Source organism: Phyllobates terribilis, unplaced genomic scaffold (genome assembly GCF_046119375.1).
Source record: "Phyllobates terribilis strain yellow unplaced genomic scaffold, ASM4611937v1 Scaffold_8__6_contigs__length_399053987, whole genome shotgun sequence".
Taxonomy (NCBI): Eukaryota; Metazoa; Chordata; class Amphibia; order Anura; family Dendrobatidae; genus Phyllobates; species Phyllobates terribilis.
The window spans coordinates 112888860-112903661 of NW_027362768.1; the positions used below are offsets into that span (position 1 = coordinate 112888860).

At 46.1% G+C, this 14802-nt stretch overlaps 1 protein-coding gene across 1 annotated transcript in view; it reads right to left on the reverse strand.

Moving 5' to 3' along the window:
- LOC141156820 (uncharacterized) overlaps positions 1 to 14802 on the reverse strand; it is a 200067-nt gene that overhangs the window by 79048 nt on the left and 106217 nt on the right. The window contains exon 3 of the mRNA XM_073643230.1: positions 4134 to 5077. Coding sequence (XP_073499331.1) covers positions 4134 to 5077 — 944 coding nt within the window. The remainder of the gene's footprint in view (positions 1 to 4133; positions 5078 to 14802) is intronic.

Below are 14802 nucleotides of genomic sequence, written 5' to 3' on the forward strand. Positions count from 1 at the left end.
TTTTTGAAAAAAAAGGCACAGGGATGTACTCCATCCTTGCTTTCCTGAGACAACACCGCACCGACCCCCACAGAAGAAGCATCAACCTCAACCAAAAACGGCTTAGTCACATCAGGCTGCATAAGGATGGGAGCAGAGGTGAACCTCTCCTTTAGAAACACAAAAGCTTCAATGGGCTCAGAAGTCCACTGAACTGCATTAGCACCTTTCCTGGTGAGATCGGTCAGCGGTTTGACAATAATAGAAATTTTTTTTATGAATTTTCTGTAATAATTGGCGAAACCCAAAAACCTCTGTATCGATTTCAAACCAATAGGCCTAGGCCATTCCTGCACAGCTTGAACTTTAACCGGGTCCATCTCAAAACCTTCACTGGAGATAATGTAACCCAAAAAACTAATTCTCTGTACAGCGAACTCACATTTCTCTAGCTTAGCAAAAAGCGAATTGTCCATTAATAACTGTAAAACCTCACGTACGCTCCGCCAATGAGACTCCAGATCAGGCGAATAAATCAGAATGTCATCCAAATACACAACCACATTTTTGCCGATCAAAGGTCTAAGGATGTCATTAATAAGATTCTGAAAAAATGCTGGAGCATTGGTAAGACCAAAAGGCATAACCAGATTCTCAAAATGACCCACAGGAGTGTTAAAAGCAGTCTTCCATTCATCACCCTCCTTCATGCGCAACAAATTGTATGCCCCCCGGAGATCAATTTTAGAGAACCACTTGGCCCCCACTAACTGGTTAAACAAATTAGGAATCAATGGCAGTGGGTAAGGATTGCGTACAGTAATTTTATTAATCTCACGAAAGTCCAGACAAGGACGTAAACCGCAATCTTTTTTTTTTACAAAAAAAAATCCAACAGCCACAGGAGACTTGGAAGGCCTAATGTGACCGGCGGCCAAGCTTGTCTGTATGTATTCCTCCAAAGCCTTTCTCTCAGGAATAGTAAGATTAAACAAACGACTTTTAGGAAGAGTCGCTCCAGGGACAAATTCAATGGTACAATCAAAGTCTCTATGGGGAGGCAAAATTTGTGACTCCTCCTCAGAAAAAACTCTCCAAACATCCTGAATAGGTACAGGTAATTCCCCTTTTTCCACCGCAGCAATACGTCCGTTACAACACTTGTCATAACATTTAGGGCTCCAGGACTTAATTTCATTGGTAGACCAATCCAGTACAGGATTGTGCAATTTTAACCAGGGCAACCCCAAAATTACTGGAGAAGGCAAATTATTTAATACTACCAAATCCAAATTCTCTTGATGAATACCATTAATGGTGAGGGGAAATTCACAGACCTTGTGAGTAACACTCTTCAAGGGAGAGCCATCAACAGAAACCACAGCAATAGGGGATGACAAAGGTTTAGGTTTTAATTTAAGTTTTTCCAAGAATCCCCCATCAATCACATTCAGAGTAGAACCACAATCCACAAATACCCGAAATTCAATTAATTCTTCCTGAGCAGCGGTAGTAGCAGATAGGAATACTCCCTTAGTATTTAAACTGGCTATACGTGCATGACTGACCATTTTATTTTTTTCTTTGTTCATACGAAGCACACAGTTCTTAATGAAATGACCAGAATTTCCGCAATAGAAGCACAAACCTCCGGAAAGCCTGCGGTCTTTTTCCTGAGAGCGGGGTGCCATCGCCCCAATCTCCATCGGCTCTCCTTTGTCAGCACAGACCCTCTCAAGACTCGGAGCTGACATGGCAGAGGATTTACTCTCATTAACCCTTGCACGCAGTCTCCTGTCCACCCGTATAGCTAATTGCATTGCCTCCTGCAAGTTTCCAGGTGTGGGATAAGCAATCAGCAAATCCTTAACCCTTTCACCTGGTCCTGCAAGAAACAAACTTTTCGAAGCTGAATCGTTCCACCCCACCTCGGCAGACCACCGACGGAAGTGAGAACAATATTTTTCCACATTACCTGATCCCTGCCTCAAACGTCTTAATTCAGACTCAGCAGATGAGACACGATCAGGATCATTGTACAACAAACCCAAAGCAGAAAAAAAACTATCCACTGATCTAAAGCACGGATCACTAGGTTGGAGAGAAAAGGCCCATCCCTGAGGATCTTTGCACAAAAGTGACATTATGAACCCTATGCGCTGTGATTCATCACCAGTGGATCTGGGTCTTAAACGAAAATACAATAAACAAGCATTTTTAAAAGAAAAAAAATCTTGTTGTTCACCAAAAAATAGATCAGGCAGACGTACCTTTGGCTCCACAAAATGTGCTCCAGAACAGCTACTCACGTGTTGTTGGAGCTCGGCCACCTCCAGAGAGAGTCCCTGCAAGCGTTGAGCCAAATCTTGAACCGAGACCATGATGGAAACTGGAGGTCTTTCCTTAGAGAAATTTTTTTTTTTTAGGCTGGACTTACTGTTATGATCTGCTACAAGCACTAAGGAAAGACAGGAGATCTGTCCCTACAATAGAACTAAACTGGATCCCTACGATGTAACGGGGAACCTGATCCTGCGATCAGACCCGCTAAAGTCCTCAGCTAGTCTGTACGAAGACCTATAGATGCAAGGGAGGGATCCCTACAAGAATTAGGGACTGGGATAAAGTTGGACACCTCCTAGCAGAAATTGTAGCAGTAAAAGACAAACACACAACATAGAACATAGAGGTCAGAAGACCTAGCAAAACTAACAGAGAAAGGTAACAGAGCACCAAGCTAGCTCAAGAGTAGAAATTACAATGAAGTCCAGCAAGGCCAGGAGGGTGGAGCTGGATTAAATAGGCAAAAAAGGTCATGTGACCAGCAAACTAGAAAAAAACCAACAGGAGAGTTCTAACAACATGGGCCCTTGTTCACCTGATCTGAACCCCATAGAGAACGTATGGTCCATCATAAAATGTGAGATCTACAGGGAGGGAAAACAGTACACCTCTCGGAACAGTGTCTGGGAGGCTGTGGTGGCTGCTGCACGCAATGTTGATCGAAAACAGATCAAGCAAATGACCGAATCTATGGATGGAAGGCTGCTGAGTGTCATCATAAAGAAAGATGCCTATATTGATCACTAATTATTTTGGTTTTTGTTTTTGCATGTCAGAAATGTTTATTTCTAAATTTTGTGCACTGATATTGGTTTACCTGGTGAAAATAAACAAGTGAGATGGGATTATATTTGTTTTTTATTAAGTTGTCTAATAATTCGGGACAGTAATAGTTACCTGCACAAACAGATATCCTCCTAAGATAGCGAAATCTAAAAAAAAAACACTCCAACTTCCAAAAATATTAAGCTTGGATATTTATGAGTCTTTTGGGTTGATTGAGAACATAGTTGTTGATCAATAATAAAAATAATCCTCTAAATTACAACTTGCCTAATAATTCGGCACACAGTGTATATTTATGTCTTGCTTTTTGGATATGGCTTGAAAAAGTACTAATGTGGCGAAACATCACTTTTTTTTATTCTGTATACATCTGGTACCTTGTATTTTTTAGATGTAGTAATTTTTACAATATCGTGGGGAGTAGCAGCAAGACTGAACATACCTCGGAGGGGGGCACGGGACCGCACAATATTGACCCTTACAGTACTCGGCAGTGGCCACTAATCAATGTATAAAGCTATGATGCTCCACTTTGTTCATTGCTTATATTTGACCTCTGTAGAGAAGATACCAGCTTATTAGTGGGGGAGCTGGGTGTCGGATCCCCAGCTGTCTCATACTGAAGTCTTACCCAACAGATAAGTCATCAATACCTTAGTCCCAGACAACTTCTTTAATTTCCTACCATCTCCCCCTCTTTTCCTTTATTTATATTCAGGAAAGAGGGAGCAGAGTGAAGGAAGTTTTCCATGACTACATATCCGTGACCATAGAGATACTTAATTCTTAATATAGGAGCTTGTGCATTCTAACAATTAAAAATTATTTGTAAAACCATACAAAGCTTTTAAAAGGCCTGTACATGAGTACAAAGAATATGGCTGCCTTTTTCCAACAACTGGGTTGAGTCTGGTATTTCATCTATGTTCCTTTCAAGAGAGCAGGGATAAGTAGAAATACCAGTGACAACCAGAGGAGGTAGTTGTGGCGCTGTTTGGGAGTAGAACCCATGGATATAGTCTCACCTGACTGTTTCCGGAATTCTCCTTCCCGGATGAAGCTGGATATATCCTCCTGACAAGTCCTGTGGAGTCTTCACATGTTCCCGTTTTTGAACTTTCCAGATTATTCTGACTCCAAACAAATTTTTCACTGTCAGTCCTAGAGATCTTATTCATTGTAATGACAGGACTGGCTGGAAATAAATTCCGATGATGACCTTTGGGAACCCTCTGAGATTGACCTTCAAACCCTTTAACCTTTCCGTTGGCACTTTTCAAAAACATGCTGTTGTCACCGCAGGAGAGGAACTTGACAGGTGGCACCAGCCTTTGATTGGAAAGTTGTAAGATACATGTCTGAATGTGACCATGGAAGGAAGATTTTGCCAAATATTCTGAATAATTGGAATGAGATGATCTCCACGCATTTTGACCTCTGAGTTTTACTATAGCGTCTTTGTAGTTTTCCATGAGGTCGGCGGCATGATTTCCAGCTGCTTCTTCGCAGTTGATCCTTTTATTGTTATGGATTGTACACAGTATGGAGACAGGTCTGTTACTAGCAATTTGTTGCCTTTCACTTTGATCTGTGGAGATGTTGACCTTTTCTTCGGAAGCATTAGGTGATCTATCCAGCTTGTATCTGCTTGATACATTATCCGTAATACATAACAGTCTTTTTACTCTGTTGCCTTTTTCTGCAGCATTAATGTCTTTCGGAACTGTGGAATATTTCATTGTACAAGGTCCAGAGGATTTTGTCTTCGATTTATCTTCTTGGACGTTACTGGTGGCTTTTAATATAGAACCATGGAGGATACTGGTGAAGGGCATTACATTATCATCTGCTTTATTCTTGGCAGTGGACATCTTGAGATATAACTTTGGGGATATAACAAGGCTGTTTACGTTGAAGTTTTTGCATTTCCATTTAGATGATCCAGGTGAGCGAATTAAAAGGTCGTCCTCTTACCATCCAAGCACATATGGATAATAAAAAAAGTAAACAATATGTTATATATATACATATTTAAAATGGACTTTAAAGCAGTTTACCATAAATTGACATTAGTAAAAGTCAGTTGCATCTCTAGTTGTTCTCTTAGGTAGCAAAAGGTATAAGGACACTAAGGTTATTGTCACAAGTCGCAAAAAATTTTGCTGTGAATTTGGTCAAAAATCTACGACAAATTTTATGATACAATCTTTGTTACTTGTTACGCTCGCGCCCGGACTGACTGACGTGAGCGTGATTAGTGATCTCACTGGACCATGAACCGAGGAGTGCCTGGAGGGGCGTAACTAAGTATCAACCCGGTCCAACCAAGGTCGCACGGCGGCTCAGTCGACTCCGTGAACCAGGGAGGAACTGAGCAGAGGGACCAGGTGCTACTCCAGGTCAGACCCCGGTCACAGCTGTTGACCCACACCGGGGAATGCAGGAACAGGCAGGTTTGACTGGCATATAGACAGGTGGGTACTGGCAAGCACGGCTGGTATGCAGACAGGTGGGTATTGGCAGGCATGGCTGGTATGCAGACAGGTGGGCACTGGCAGGCATGGCTGGCATGCAGACAGGTGGGCACAGGCAGGCACGGCTGACATGAAGACAGGCGGGTACTGACAGGTAGGAACGTAGGCAGGATAGGGACCAGTACAGACTGGCATACAGGAACGGAGCCGCAGGTGCGGTAGACAAGCAGAGCAGAGCAAAACCCGCAGGTGTGGTAGACAAGCAGAGCAAAGCAAAACCCGCAAGTGCGGTAGACAAGCGGAGCAGTGCAAAACCCGCAAATGTGGTAGACAAGCGGAGCAGAGCAAAACCCGCAGGTGCGGTGAACAAGCAGAGCAGAGCAAAGCTGCAAGTGTGGTAAGCAAGCAAAGCAAAGCAAAACCCACAGATGCGGTGAACAAGCAAAGCAGAGCAAAACCACAGGTGCGGTAAACAAGCAGAGCAGAGCAAAACCCACAGATGCAGTGAACAAGCAGAGCAGAGCAAAACTGCAGATGCGGTGAACAAGCGGAGCAGAGCAAAACCCGCATATGCGGTGAACAAGCAGAGCAAAACCGCTGATGCGGTGAACAAGCAGAGCACAGCAAAACCACAGGTGCGGTAAACAAGCAGAGCAGAGCAAAACCCGCAGATGAGGCGAACAAGCAGAGCAGAGCAAAACCGCAGATGCGGTGAACAAGCAAAGCAGAGCAAAACCGCAGATGCGGTGAACAAGCAAAGCAGGGCAAAACCCGCAGGTGCGGTAAACAAGCAGAGCAAAGCAAAACCCGCAGATGCGGTGAACAAGCAAAGCAGAGCAAAACCTGCAGATGCAGTGAACAAGCAAGGCAAAGCAAAGCCCACAGATGCAGTGAACAAGTAGAGCAGAGCAAAACCGCAGGTGCGGTGAACAAGCAGAGCAAAGCAAAACCCGCGGATGCGGTGAACAAGCAGAGCAGAGCAAAACCGCAGGTGCAGTAAACAAGCAGAGCAGAGCAAAACCCGCAGATGCCGTGAACAAGCAGAGCAGAGCAAAACCCGCAGATCCGGTGAACAAGCAGAGCAGAGCAAAACCGCAGGTGCGGTGAACAAGCAGAGCAGAGCAAAACCGCAGATGCGGTGAACAAGCAGAGCAAAGCAAAACCTGCGGATGGGGTGAAAAAGCAGGGCAGAGCAAAACCGCAGGTGCGGTGAACAAGCAAAGCAGAGCAAAACAGCAGGTGCGGTAAACAAGCAGAGCAGAGCAAAACCTGCAGATGCGGTGAACAAGCAAAGCAGGGCAAAACCCGCAGGTGCGGTAAGCAAGCAGAGCAAAGCAAAACCCGCAGATGCGGTGAACAACCAAAGCAGAGCAAAACCTGCAGATGCGGTGAACAAGCAAGGCAGAGCAAAGCCCACAGATGCAGTGAACAAGCAGAGCAGAGCAAAACCGCAGGTGAGGTGAACAAGCAGAGCAAAGCAAAACCCGCGGATGCGGTGAACAAGCAGAGCAGAGCAAAACCACAGGTGGAGTAAACAAGCAGAGCAGAGCAAAACCCGCAGATGCCGTGAACAAGCAGAGCATAGCAAAACACGCAGATGCCGTGAGCAAGCAGAGCAGAGCAAAGCCGCAAGTGCGGTAAGCAAGCAAAGCAAAGCAAAAGGCACAGATGCGGTGAACAAGCAAAGCAGAGCAAAATCACAGGTGCGGTAAACAAGCAGAGCAGACCAAAATCCACAGATGCGGTGAACAAGCAGAGCAGAGCAAAACTGCAGATGCGGTGAACAAGCAGAGCAGAGCAAAACCCGCAGATGCGGTGAACAAGCAGAGCAAAACCGCTGATGCGGTGAACAAGCATAGCAGAGCAAAACCGCAGGTGCGGTAAACAAGCAGAGCAGAGCAAAACCCGCAGATGAGGCGAACAAGCAGAGCAGAGCAAAACCGCAGATGCGGTGAACAAGCAAAGCAGAGCAAAACCTGCAGATGCAGTGAACAAGCAAGGCAAAGCAAAGCCCACAGATGCAGTGAACAAGCAGAGCAGAGCAAAACCGCAGGTGCGGTGAACAAGCAGAGCAAAGCAAAACCCGCGGATGTGGTGAACAAGCAGAGCAAAGCAAAACCTGCTGATGCAGTGAACAAGCAAGGCAAAGCAAAGCCCACAGATGCAGTGAACAAGCAGAGCAGAGCAAAACCGCAGGTGCGGTAAACAAGCAGAGCAAAGCAAAACCAACAGATGCGGTGAACAAGCAGAGCAGAACAAAACTGCAGATGCGGTGAACAAGCAGAGCAGAGCAAAACCCGCAGATGCTGTGAACAAGCAGAGCAAAACCGCTTATGCGGTGAACAAGCATAGCAGAGCAAAACAGCAGGTGCGGTAAACAAGCAGAGCAGAGCAAAACCCGCAGATGAGGCGAACAAGCAGAGCAGAGCAAAACCGTAGATGCGGTGAACAAGCAAAGCAGAGCAAAACTGCAGATGCGGTGAACAAGCAAAGCAGGGCAAAACCCACAGGTGCGGTAAACAAGCAGAGCAAAGCAAAACCCGCAGATGCGGTGAACAAGCAAAGCAGAGAAAAACCCGCAGATGCGGTGAACAAGCAGAGCAGAGCAAAACCGCAGATGCGGTAAACAAGAAGAGCAGAGCAAAACCTGCGGATGGGGTGAACAAGCAGAGCAGAGCAAAACCGCAGGTGCGATGAACAAGCAAAGCAGAGCAAAACAGCAGGTGCGGTAAACAAGCAGAGCAGAGCAACACCTGCAGATGCGGTGAACAAGCAAAGCAGGGCAAAACCCGCAGGTGCGGTAAACAAGCAGAGCAAAGCAAAACCCGCAGATGCAGTGAACAAGCAAAGCAGAGCAAAACCTGCAGATGCAGAGAACAAGCAAGGCAAAGCAAAGCCCACAGATGCAGTGAACAAGTAGAGCAGAGCAAAACCGCAGGTGCGGTGAACAAGCAGAGCAAAGCAAAACCCGCGGATGCGGTGAACAAGCAGAGCAGAGCAAAACCGCAGGTGCAGTAAACAAGCAGAGCAGAGCAAAACCCGCAGATGCGGTGAACAAGCAGAGCAGAGCAAAACCGCAGGTGCGGTGAACAAGCAGAGCAGAGCAAAACCGCAGATGCGGTGAACAAGCAGAGCAAAGCAAAACCTGCGGATGGGGTGAACAAGTAGAGCAGAGCAAAACCGCAGGTGCGGTGAACAAGCAAAGCAGAGCAAAACAGCAGGTGCGGTAAACAAGCAGAGCAGAGCAACACCTGCAGATGCGGTGAACAAGCAAAGCAGAGCAAAACCGCAGATGCGGTGAACAAGCAAAGCAGGGCAAAACCCGCAGGTGCGGTAAGCAAGCAGAGCAAAGCAAAACACGCAGATGCGGTGAACAAGCAAAGCAGAGCAAAACCTGCAGATGCGGTGAACAAGCAAGGCAGAGCAAAGCCCACAGATGCAGTGAACAAGCAGAGCAGAGCAAAACCGCAGGTGCGGTGAACAAGCAGAGCAAAGCAAAACCCACGGATGCGGTGAACAAGCAGAGCAGAGCAAAACCACAGGTGCAGTAAACAAGCAGAGCAGAGCAAAACCCGCAGATGCCGTGAACAAGCAGAGCATAGCAAAACACGCAGATGCCGTGAACAAGCAGAGCAGAGCAAAGCCGCAAGTGCGGTAAGCAAGCAAAGCAAAGCAAAACCCACAGATGCGGTGAACAAGCAAAGCAGAGCAAAATCACAAGTGCGGTAAATCAGCAAGGCAGAGCAAAACCCACAGATGCGATGAACAAGCAGAGCAGAACAAAACTGCAGATGCGGTGAACAAGCAGAGCAGAGCAAAACCCGCAGATGCGGTGAACAAGCAGAGCAAAACCGCTGATGCGGTGAACAAGCATAGCAGAGCAAAACCGCAGGTGCGGTAAACAAGCAGAGCAGAGCAAAACCCGCAGATGAGGCGAACAAGCAGAGCAGAGCAAAACCGCAGATGCAGTGAACAAGCAAAGCAGAGCAAAACTGCAGATGCGGTGAACAAGCAAAGCAGGGCAAAACCCGCAGGTGGGGTAAACAAGCAGAGCAAAGCAAAACCCGCAGATGCGGTGAACAAACAAAGCAGAGAAAAACCCGCAGATGTGGTGAACAAGCAGAGCAGAGCAAAACCGCAGATGCGGTGAACAAGCAGAGCAAAGCAAAACCTGCGGATGGGGTGAACAAGCAGAGCAGAGCAAAACCGCAGGTGCGATGAACAAGCAAAGCAGAGCAAAACCGCAGATGCGGTAAACAAGCAGAGCAGAGCAAAACCTGCAGATGCGGTGAACAAGCAAAGCAGAGCAAAACCGCAGATGCGGTGAACAAGCAAACCAGGGCAAAACCCGCAGGTGCGGTAAACAAGCAGAGCAATGCAAAACCCGCAGATGCGGTGAACAAGCAAAGCAGAGCAAAACCTGCAGATGCAGTGAACAAGCAAGGCAAAGCAAAGCCCACAGATGCAGTGAACAAGCAGAGCAGAGCAAAACCGCAGGTGCGGTGAACAAGCAGAGCAAAGCAAAACCCGCGGATGTGGTGAACAAGCAGAGCAAAGCAAAACCTGCTGATGCAGTGAACAAGCAAGGCAAAGCAAAGCCCACAGATGCAGTGAACAAGCAGAGCAGAGCAAAACCGCAGGTGCGGTGAACAAGCAGAGCAAAGCAAAACCCGCGGATGCGGTGAACAAGCAGAGCAGAGCAAAACCGCAGGTGCAGTAAACAAGCAGAGCAGAGCAAAACCCGCAGATGCCGTGAACAAGCAGAGCAGAGCAAAACCCGCAGATGCGGTGAACAAGCAGAGCAAAGCAAAACCGCAGGTGCGGTAAACAAGCAGAGCAGAGCAAAACCTGCAGATGCGGTGAACAAGCAAAGCAGAGCAAAACCCACAGATGCGGTGAACAAGCAGAGCAGAGCAAAACCGCAGATGCAGTGAACAAGCAAAGCGGAGCAAAACCCGCAGATGCGGTGAGCAAGCAGAGCAGAGCAAAACCGCAGATGTGGTGAACAAGCAAAGCAGAGCAAAACCCACAGATGCGGTGAACAAGCAGAGCAGAGCAAAACCGCAGATGCAGTAAACAAGCAGAGCAGAGCAAAACCCGCAGATGCGGTAGACCGGACAGGGCTCTGTTCACATAGAACAGACTGGAAAACACAAGAAGATAGCTGGAAAACAGGAGTTAGATACAGAGGCAGGGAAACAGAATGAGCAGAACAAGATACACACCCAGGTACTTGCAATGAAGTAGCGAGTGGACACAAAACTCAGAAACAGAAGTACAGAGACAATGAGTTGGAGTTAGGTGCTGGTTCAGATACTGCAGGAAAATGGGAAGGTACAGACATAGAGACAAACAGGTAATGGACTAGGACACTGTTCAGACAGGATCTGAACCAGGAGCAAGATACAGGAATGAGCCTGGGAACTCAGCCCCCAGGGTGGCGGAAACTGACTAGAAGTCACAGATACAGGTAACAGGCCTGGGTATACAGCCCCCAGTGGCGGAACAGACAAGATACAGGACAGGACCTGGCAACTCAGTTGCAAGGAACACACAGATGGAAAGTGTTGCTCAGGCACCTCCTACTGGGTGGAGGGGATTTAAGTATCCAGTGACTCACAGCAATAGGCTGGGGACGCATTAGGACTGCGCACACTATAGCTTTAAGAATCATGAAGTAACAGCGCCGCCGCCCTAAGCCAGCAGACAAGAGACATACAAACAGCAGGCACTGGAGCAAAGTGTGCCGCCTGGCCTGATAGGTAAGATTGCGGTCTTGCATGGTGAGAGGAGGTAAGCCATGCAAGCACGCCGCCAGGGATGCTACATTACTTATACAGGTGCATCTTACCAAATTTGAATATCATCAAAAAGTTAATTCATTTCAGTCCTTCAATACAAAAAGTGAAACTCGTATATTATATAGTCATTACAAACAGAGAGATCTATTTCAAGTGTTTATTTCTGTTAATGTTGATGATTATGGATTACAGCCAATGAAAACACAAAATTCATTATCTCAGTAAATTAAAATAAAAAACAAAAAAACCCTGTTAAAGCTTCCTAAGCGTTTAAAAAGGTCCCATAGTCTGTTTCAGTAGACTCCACAATCATGGGGAAGACTGCTGACTTGACAGATGTCCAGAAGGACGCCATTGACACACTCCACAAGGTCCCAGAGTTCCAATTTTTATTTGGAAATCAAGGTCCCAGAGTCTGGAGGAAGAGTGGAGAGGCCACAATCCAAGCTGCTTGAGGTCTAGTGTGAAGTTTCCACAATCAGTGATGGTTTGGGGAGCCATGTCATCTGCTGGTGTAGGTCCACTGTGTTTTATCAAGACCAAAGTCAGCGCAGCCCTCTACCAGGAAATTTTAGAGCACTTCATGCTTCCCTCTGCCGACAGGCTTTTTGGAGATGGAAATTTCATTCTCCAGCAGGACTTGGCACCTGTCCACACTGCCAAAAGTACCAATACCTGGTTTAAAAACAATAGTATCATTGTGCTTGATTGGCCAGCAAACTCACCTGACCTTAACCCCATAGAGAATCTATGGGGTATTGTCAAGAGGAAGATGAGAGACACCAGACCCAACAATGCAGACGAGCTGAAGGCTGCTATCAAAGCAACCTGGGCTTCCATAATACCTGAGCAGAATGAAGGTCTTTTTGGACATTTCACAAGAGCCGAGGTTTGGCGACTAGCATCTGTAACACACAGTATGGTGCCCCCACACTGCTGTATTCTTTATTCTCAGTAAAGTGGTGCTTTCCCATTTAATTGACAGCAGACTCCCGTTGGATGGGTGACAAGATACCTGGCAGAATAAGTCCATGACGCCATGTAGTGTCAAAGACCTTCTAGTAGGTAGGGACCTGATGTGACATGATACAAGTTGTATAGGCTAGTGCCATGGTGTATATAAGGGGTAGTACTCTGCTGTGACTATTAGATCGGCTTGTGCATATTACAGCCAGAGACTACAGCACAGCTAAACTCTGTGAGTCCAACTACAGTGAAATAAAAAATGAACTGAACCTGAGATGAGCAGATGTTAAGCAGGAGACTCTGGCTAAGAGGCCTCAGAGGTGAAGAATAGTCAGGCCTGAATTGTAAGAGTCAGGCCTGCAAAAGCACCATTCTAAAGTCGGGGTTACACGAGAGATGATTCTCTCATGCGATTATGCTAATAACACTCAGTTCAAACTCTGTCAGAGATTGATCCGAGTGTCACTTTAGTGTTATCTCATTCTATTCCATGTGAGAATCGGAGCACAGGTGCGGAGAAGATGGAGAGCTTAATTTCTCTATCTCCTCCATTGTCCGTGTCCACGGATGTCGAACTGCACTCTTATGACATCCGAGTGTAGTCTGATGTTCCACATGCACCCATAAAATTGTATGGATGCGTGTAATCCACATTCTGAATCCATTAGCAGCATGCTTCGATTGTTCTCTCATGCCAAATCGGAATGAGAAAAAAAACTAGAAGATCTGCACTGCCCCTTGGTATAACATTGGGCCAAGTGCTATCTGATAAAACATCAGATATCACTCGTTTGATGTAAATGCTCATGTGAGTGAGCCCTAAGAGTTGTTTCTGTTAACTAAGGGACAATAATGGACCCAAAGGAATATTCACCATTCAGAACCCAAGTATCAATCCTCTCAATGGACCATAAAGCTTGTGTAAACCAAAGTTGTACTCTTTACGCTTGTGCCTCATTGAGTGGTAACTTATGCTTGTGTGCCTCTTCGGGGGAAAAGTAAAGTATGAGTTTATGAACTGTTTTTGTGATATTATTATTATTATTATTATTATTAAAGGGGTGACCACACCTGGCTGCCTGGCACGTTCTACTTCTCATCACATTCATTGTCACTGTCTAGCTGTTATCTATACATGCTTGAATTCTACAAATAGATTATTACCCGAGAGCCATTATACACTTCTTTCAACCTACCAATTCTTATATAATATCAACTCTGAATTTGGACTCTGAATTGCCGTATATTTTTTTGCTGCCACCAATTACTATCAGCATTGCATGCTGGCAGAAAAGCAAAGTTTTGTAAGATACACTCATCAAGGGATGTCTTGGGGATCTCACTATATATTGGCCTCAATTCATCAAAACTGGAGTTGTTCACGGTCTTGATGAGGGGGCGTATTGGAGTCAAATGCTCCTGATTCGTTAAGATGCGCACTGCTCTTTATGAATCTGGTGTGTCTGAAAAGTGTTGTGCGCCTCTGTGTGCTCCCTCACCACAAATATTACTCCAGTCAGGGACTGGAGAAAAGTTTCTGCAGCTTATGAATTATACGAGCTATGATGTCACAGCCCCATTCCACCATGGAGTTGGGCAAAACTGGGGTGAAAACTCCAAAAGACGCAAACTTTTTGTGCAACCTTGAGATGTGCAAAAAAATTGTGACTTTGCAAAGTGTTTTATGCCAGATTCCTGGCAAAAACACTGTGATGAATCAGGGCCATGATGAATCAAGGTCATAGTGTCCACATTTTGTCATCCAGAGCCCCCAGAGAAGGTAAGGTCAGGGCCACATGACCGTATTTTCTCTCATCTGAGAAAATTGGTTTGATTATGGTGATCACACTCTGATCAGAGGGTGATCAGACTGTGATCGGACTGTGATCGGAGTGTTATCAGAGTGTTATCAGAGTGTTATCAGAGTGTTATCAGAGTGTGATCAGAGTGTGATCAGAGTGTGATCAGAGTGTGATCAGAGTGTGATCGGAATGTGATCAAAGTGTGATCGGAGTGTGATCGGAATGTGATCAAAGTGTGATCGGAGTGTGATCAGAGTGTGATCGGAGTGTGATCAGAGTGTGATCGGAGTGTGATCGGAGTGTTATCAGAGTTTGATCGGAGTGTGATCAAAGTGTGATCAGAGTGTGATCGGAGTGTGATCAGAGTGTGATCAGAGTGTGATCGGAGTGTGATCAGAGTGTGATCGGAGTGTTATCAGAGTGTTATCAGAGTGTTATCAGAGTGTTATCAGAGTTTGATCGGAGTGTCATCGGCGTGTGATCGGCGTGTGATCAGAGTGTGATTGGCGTGTGATCAGAGTGTGATTGGTGTGTGATCAGAGTGTGATTGGCGTGTGATCGGAGTGTGATCTGATGTGGAGAAGATGGAAAACAAATTTCTCCATCTTCTCCATTCCGTCACTCCATGAAAACTGGACTGCACTCACATGT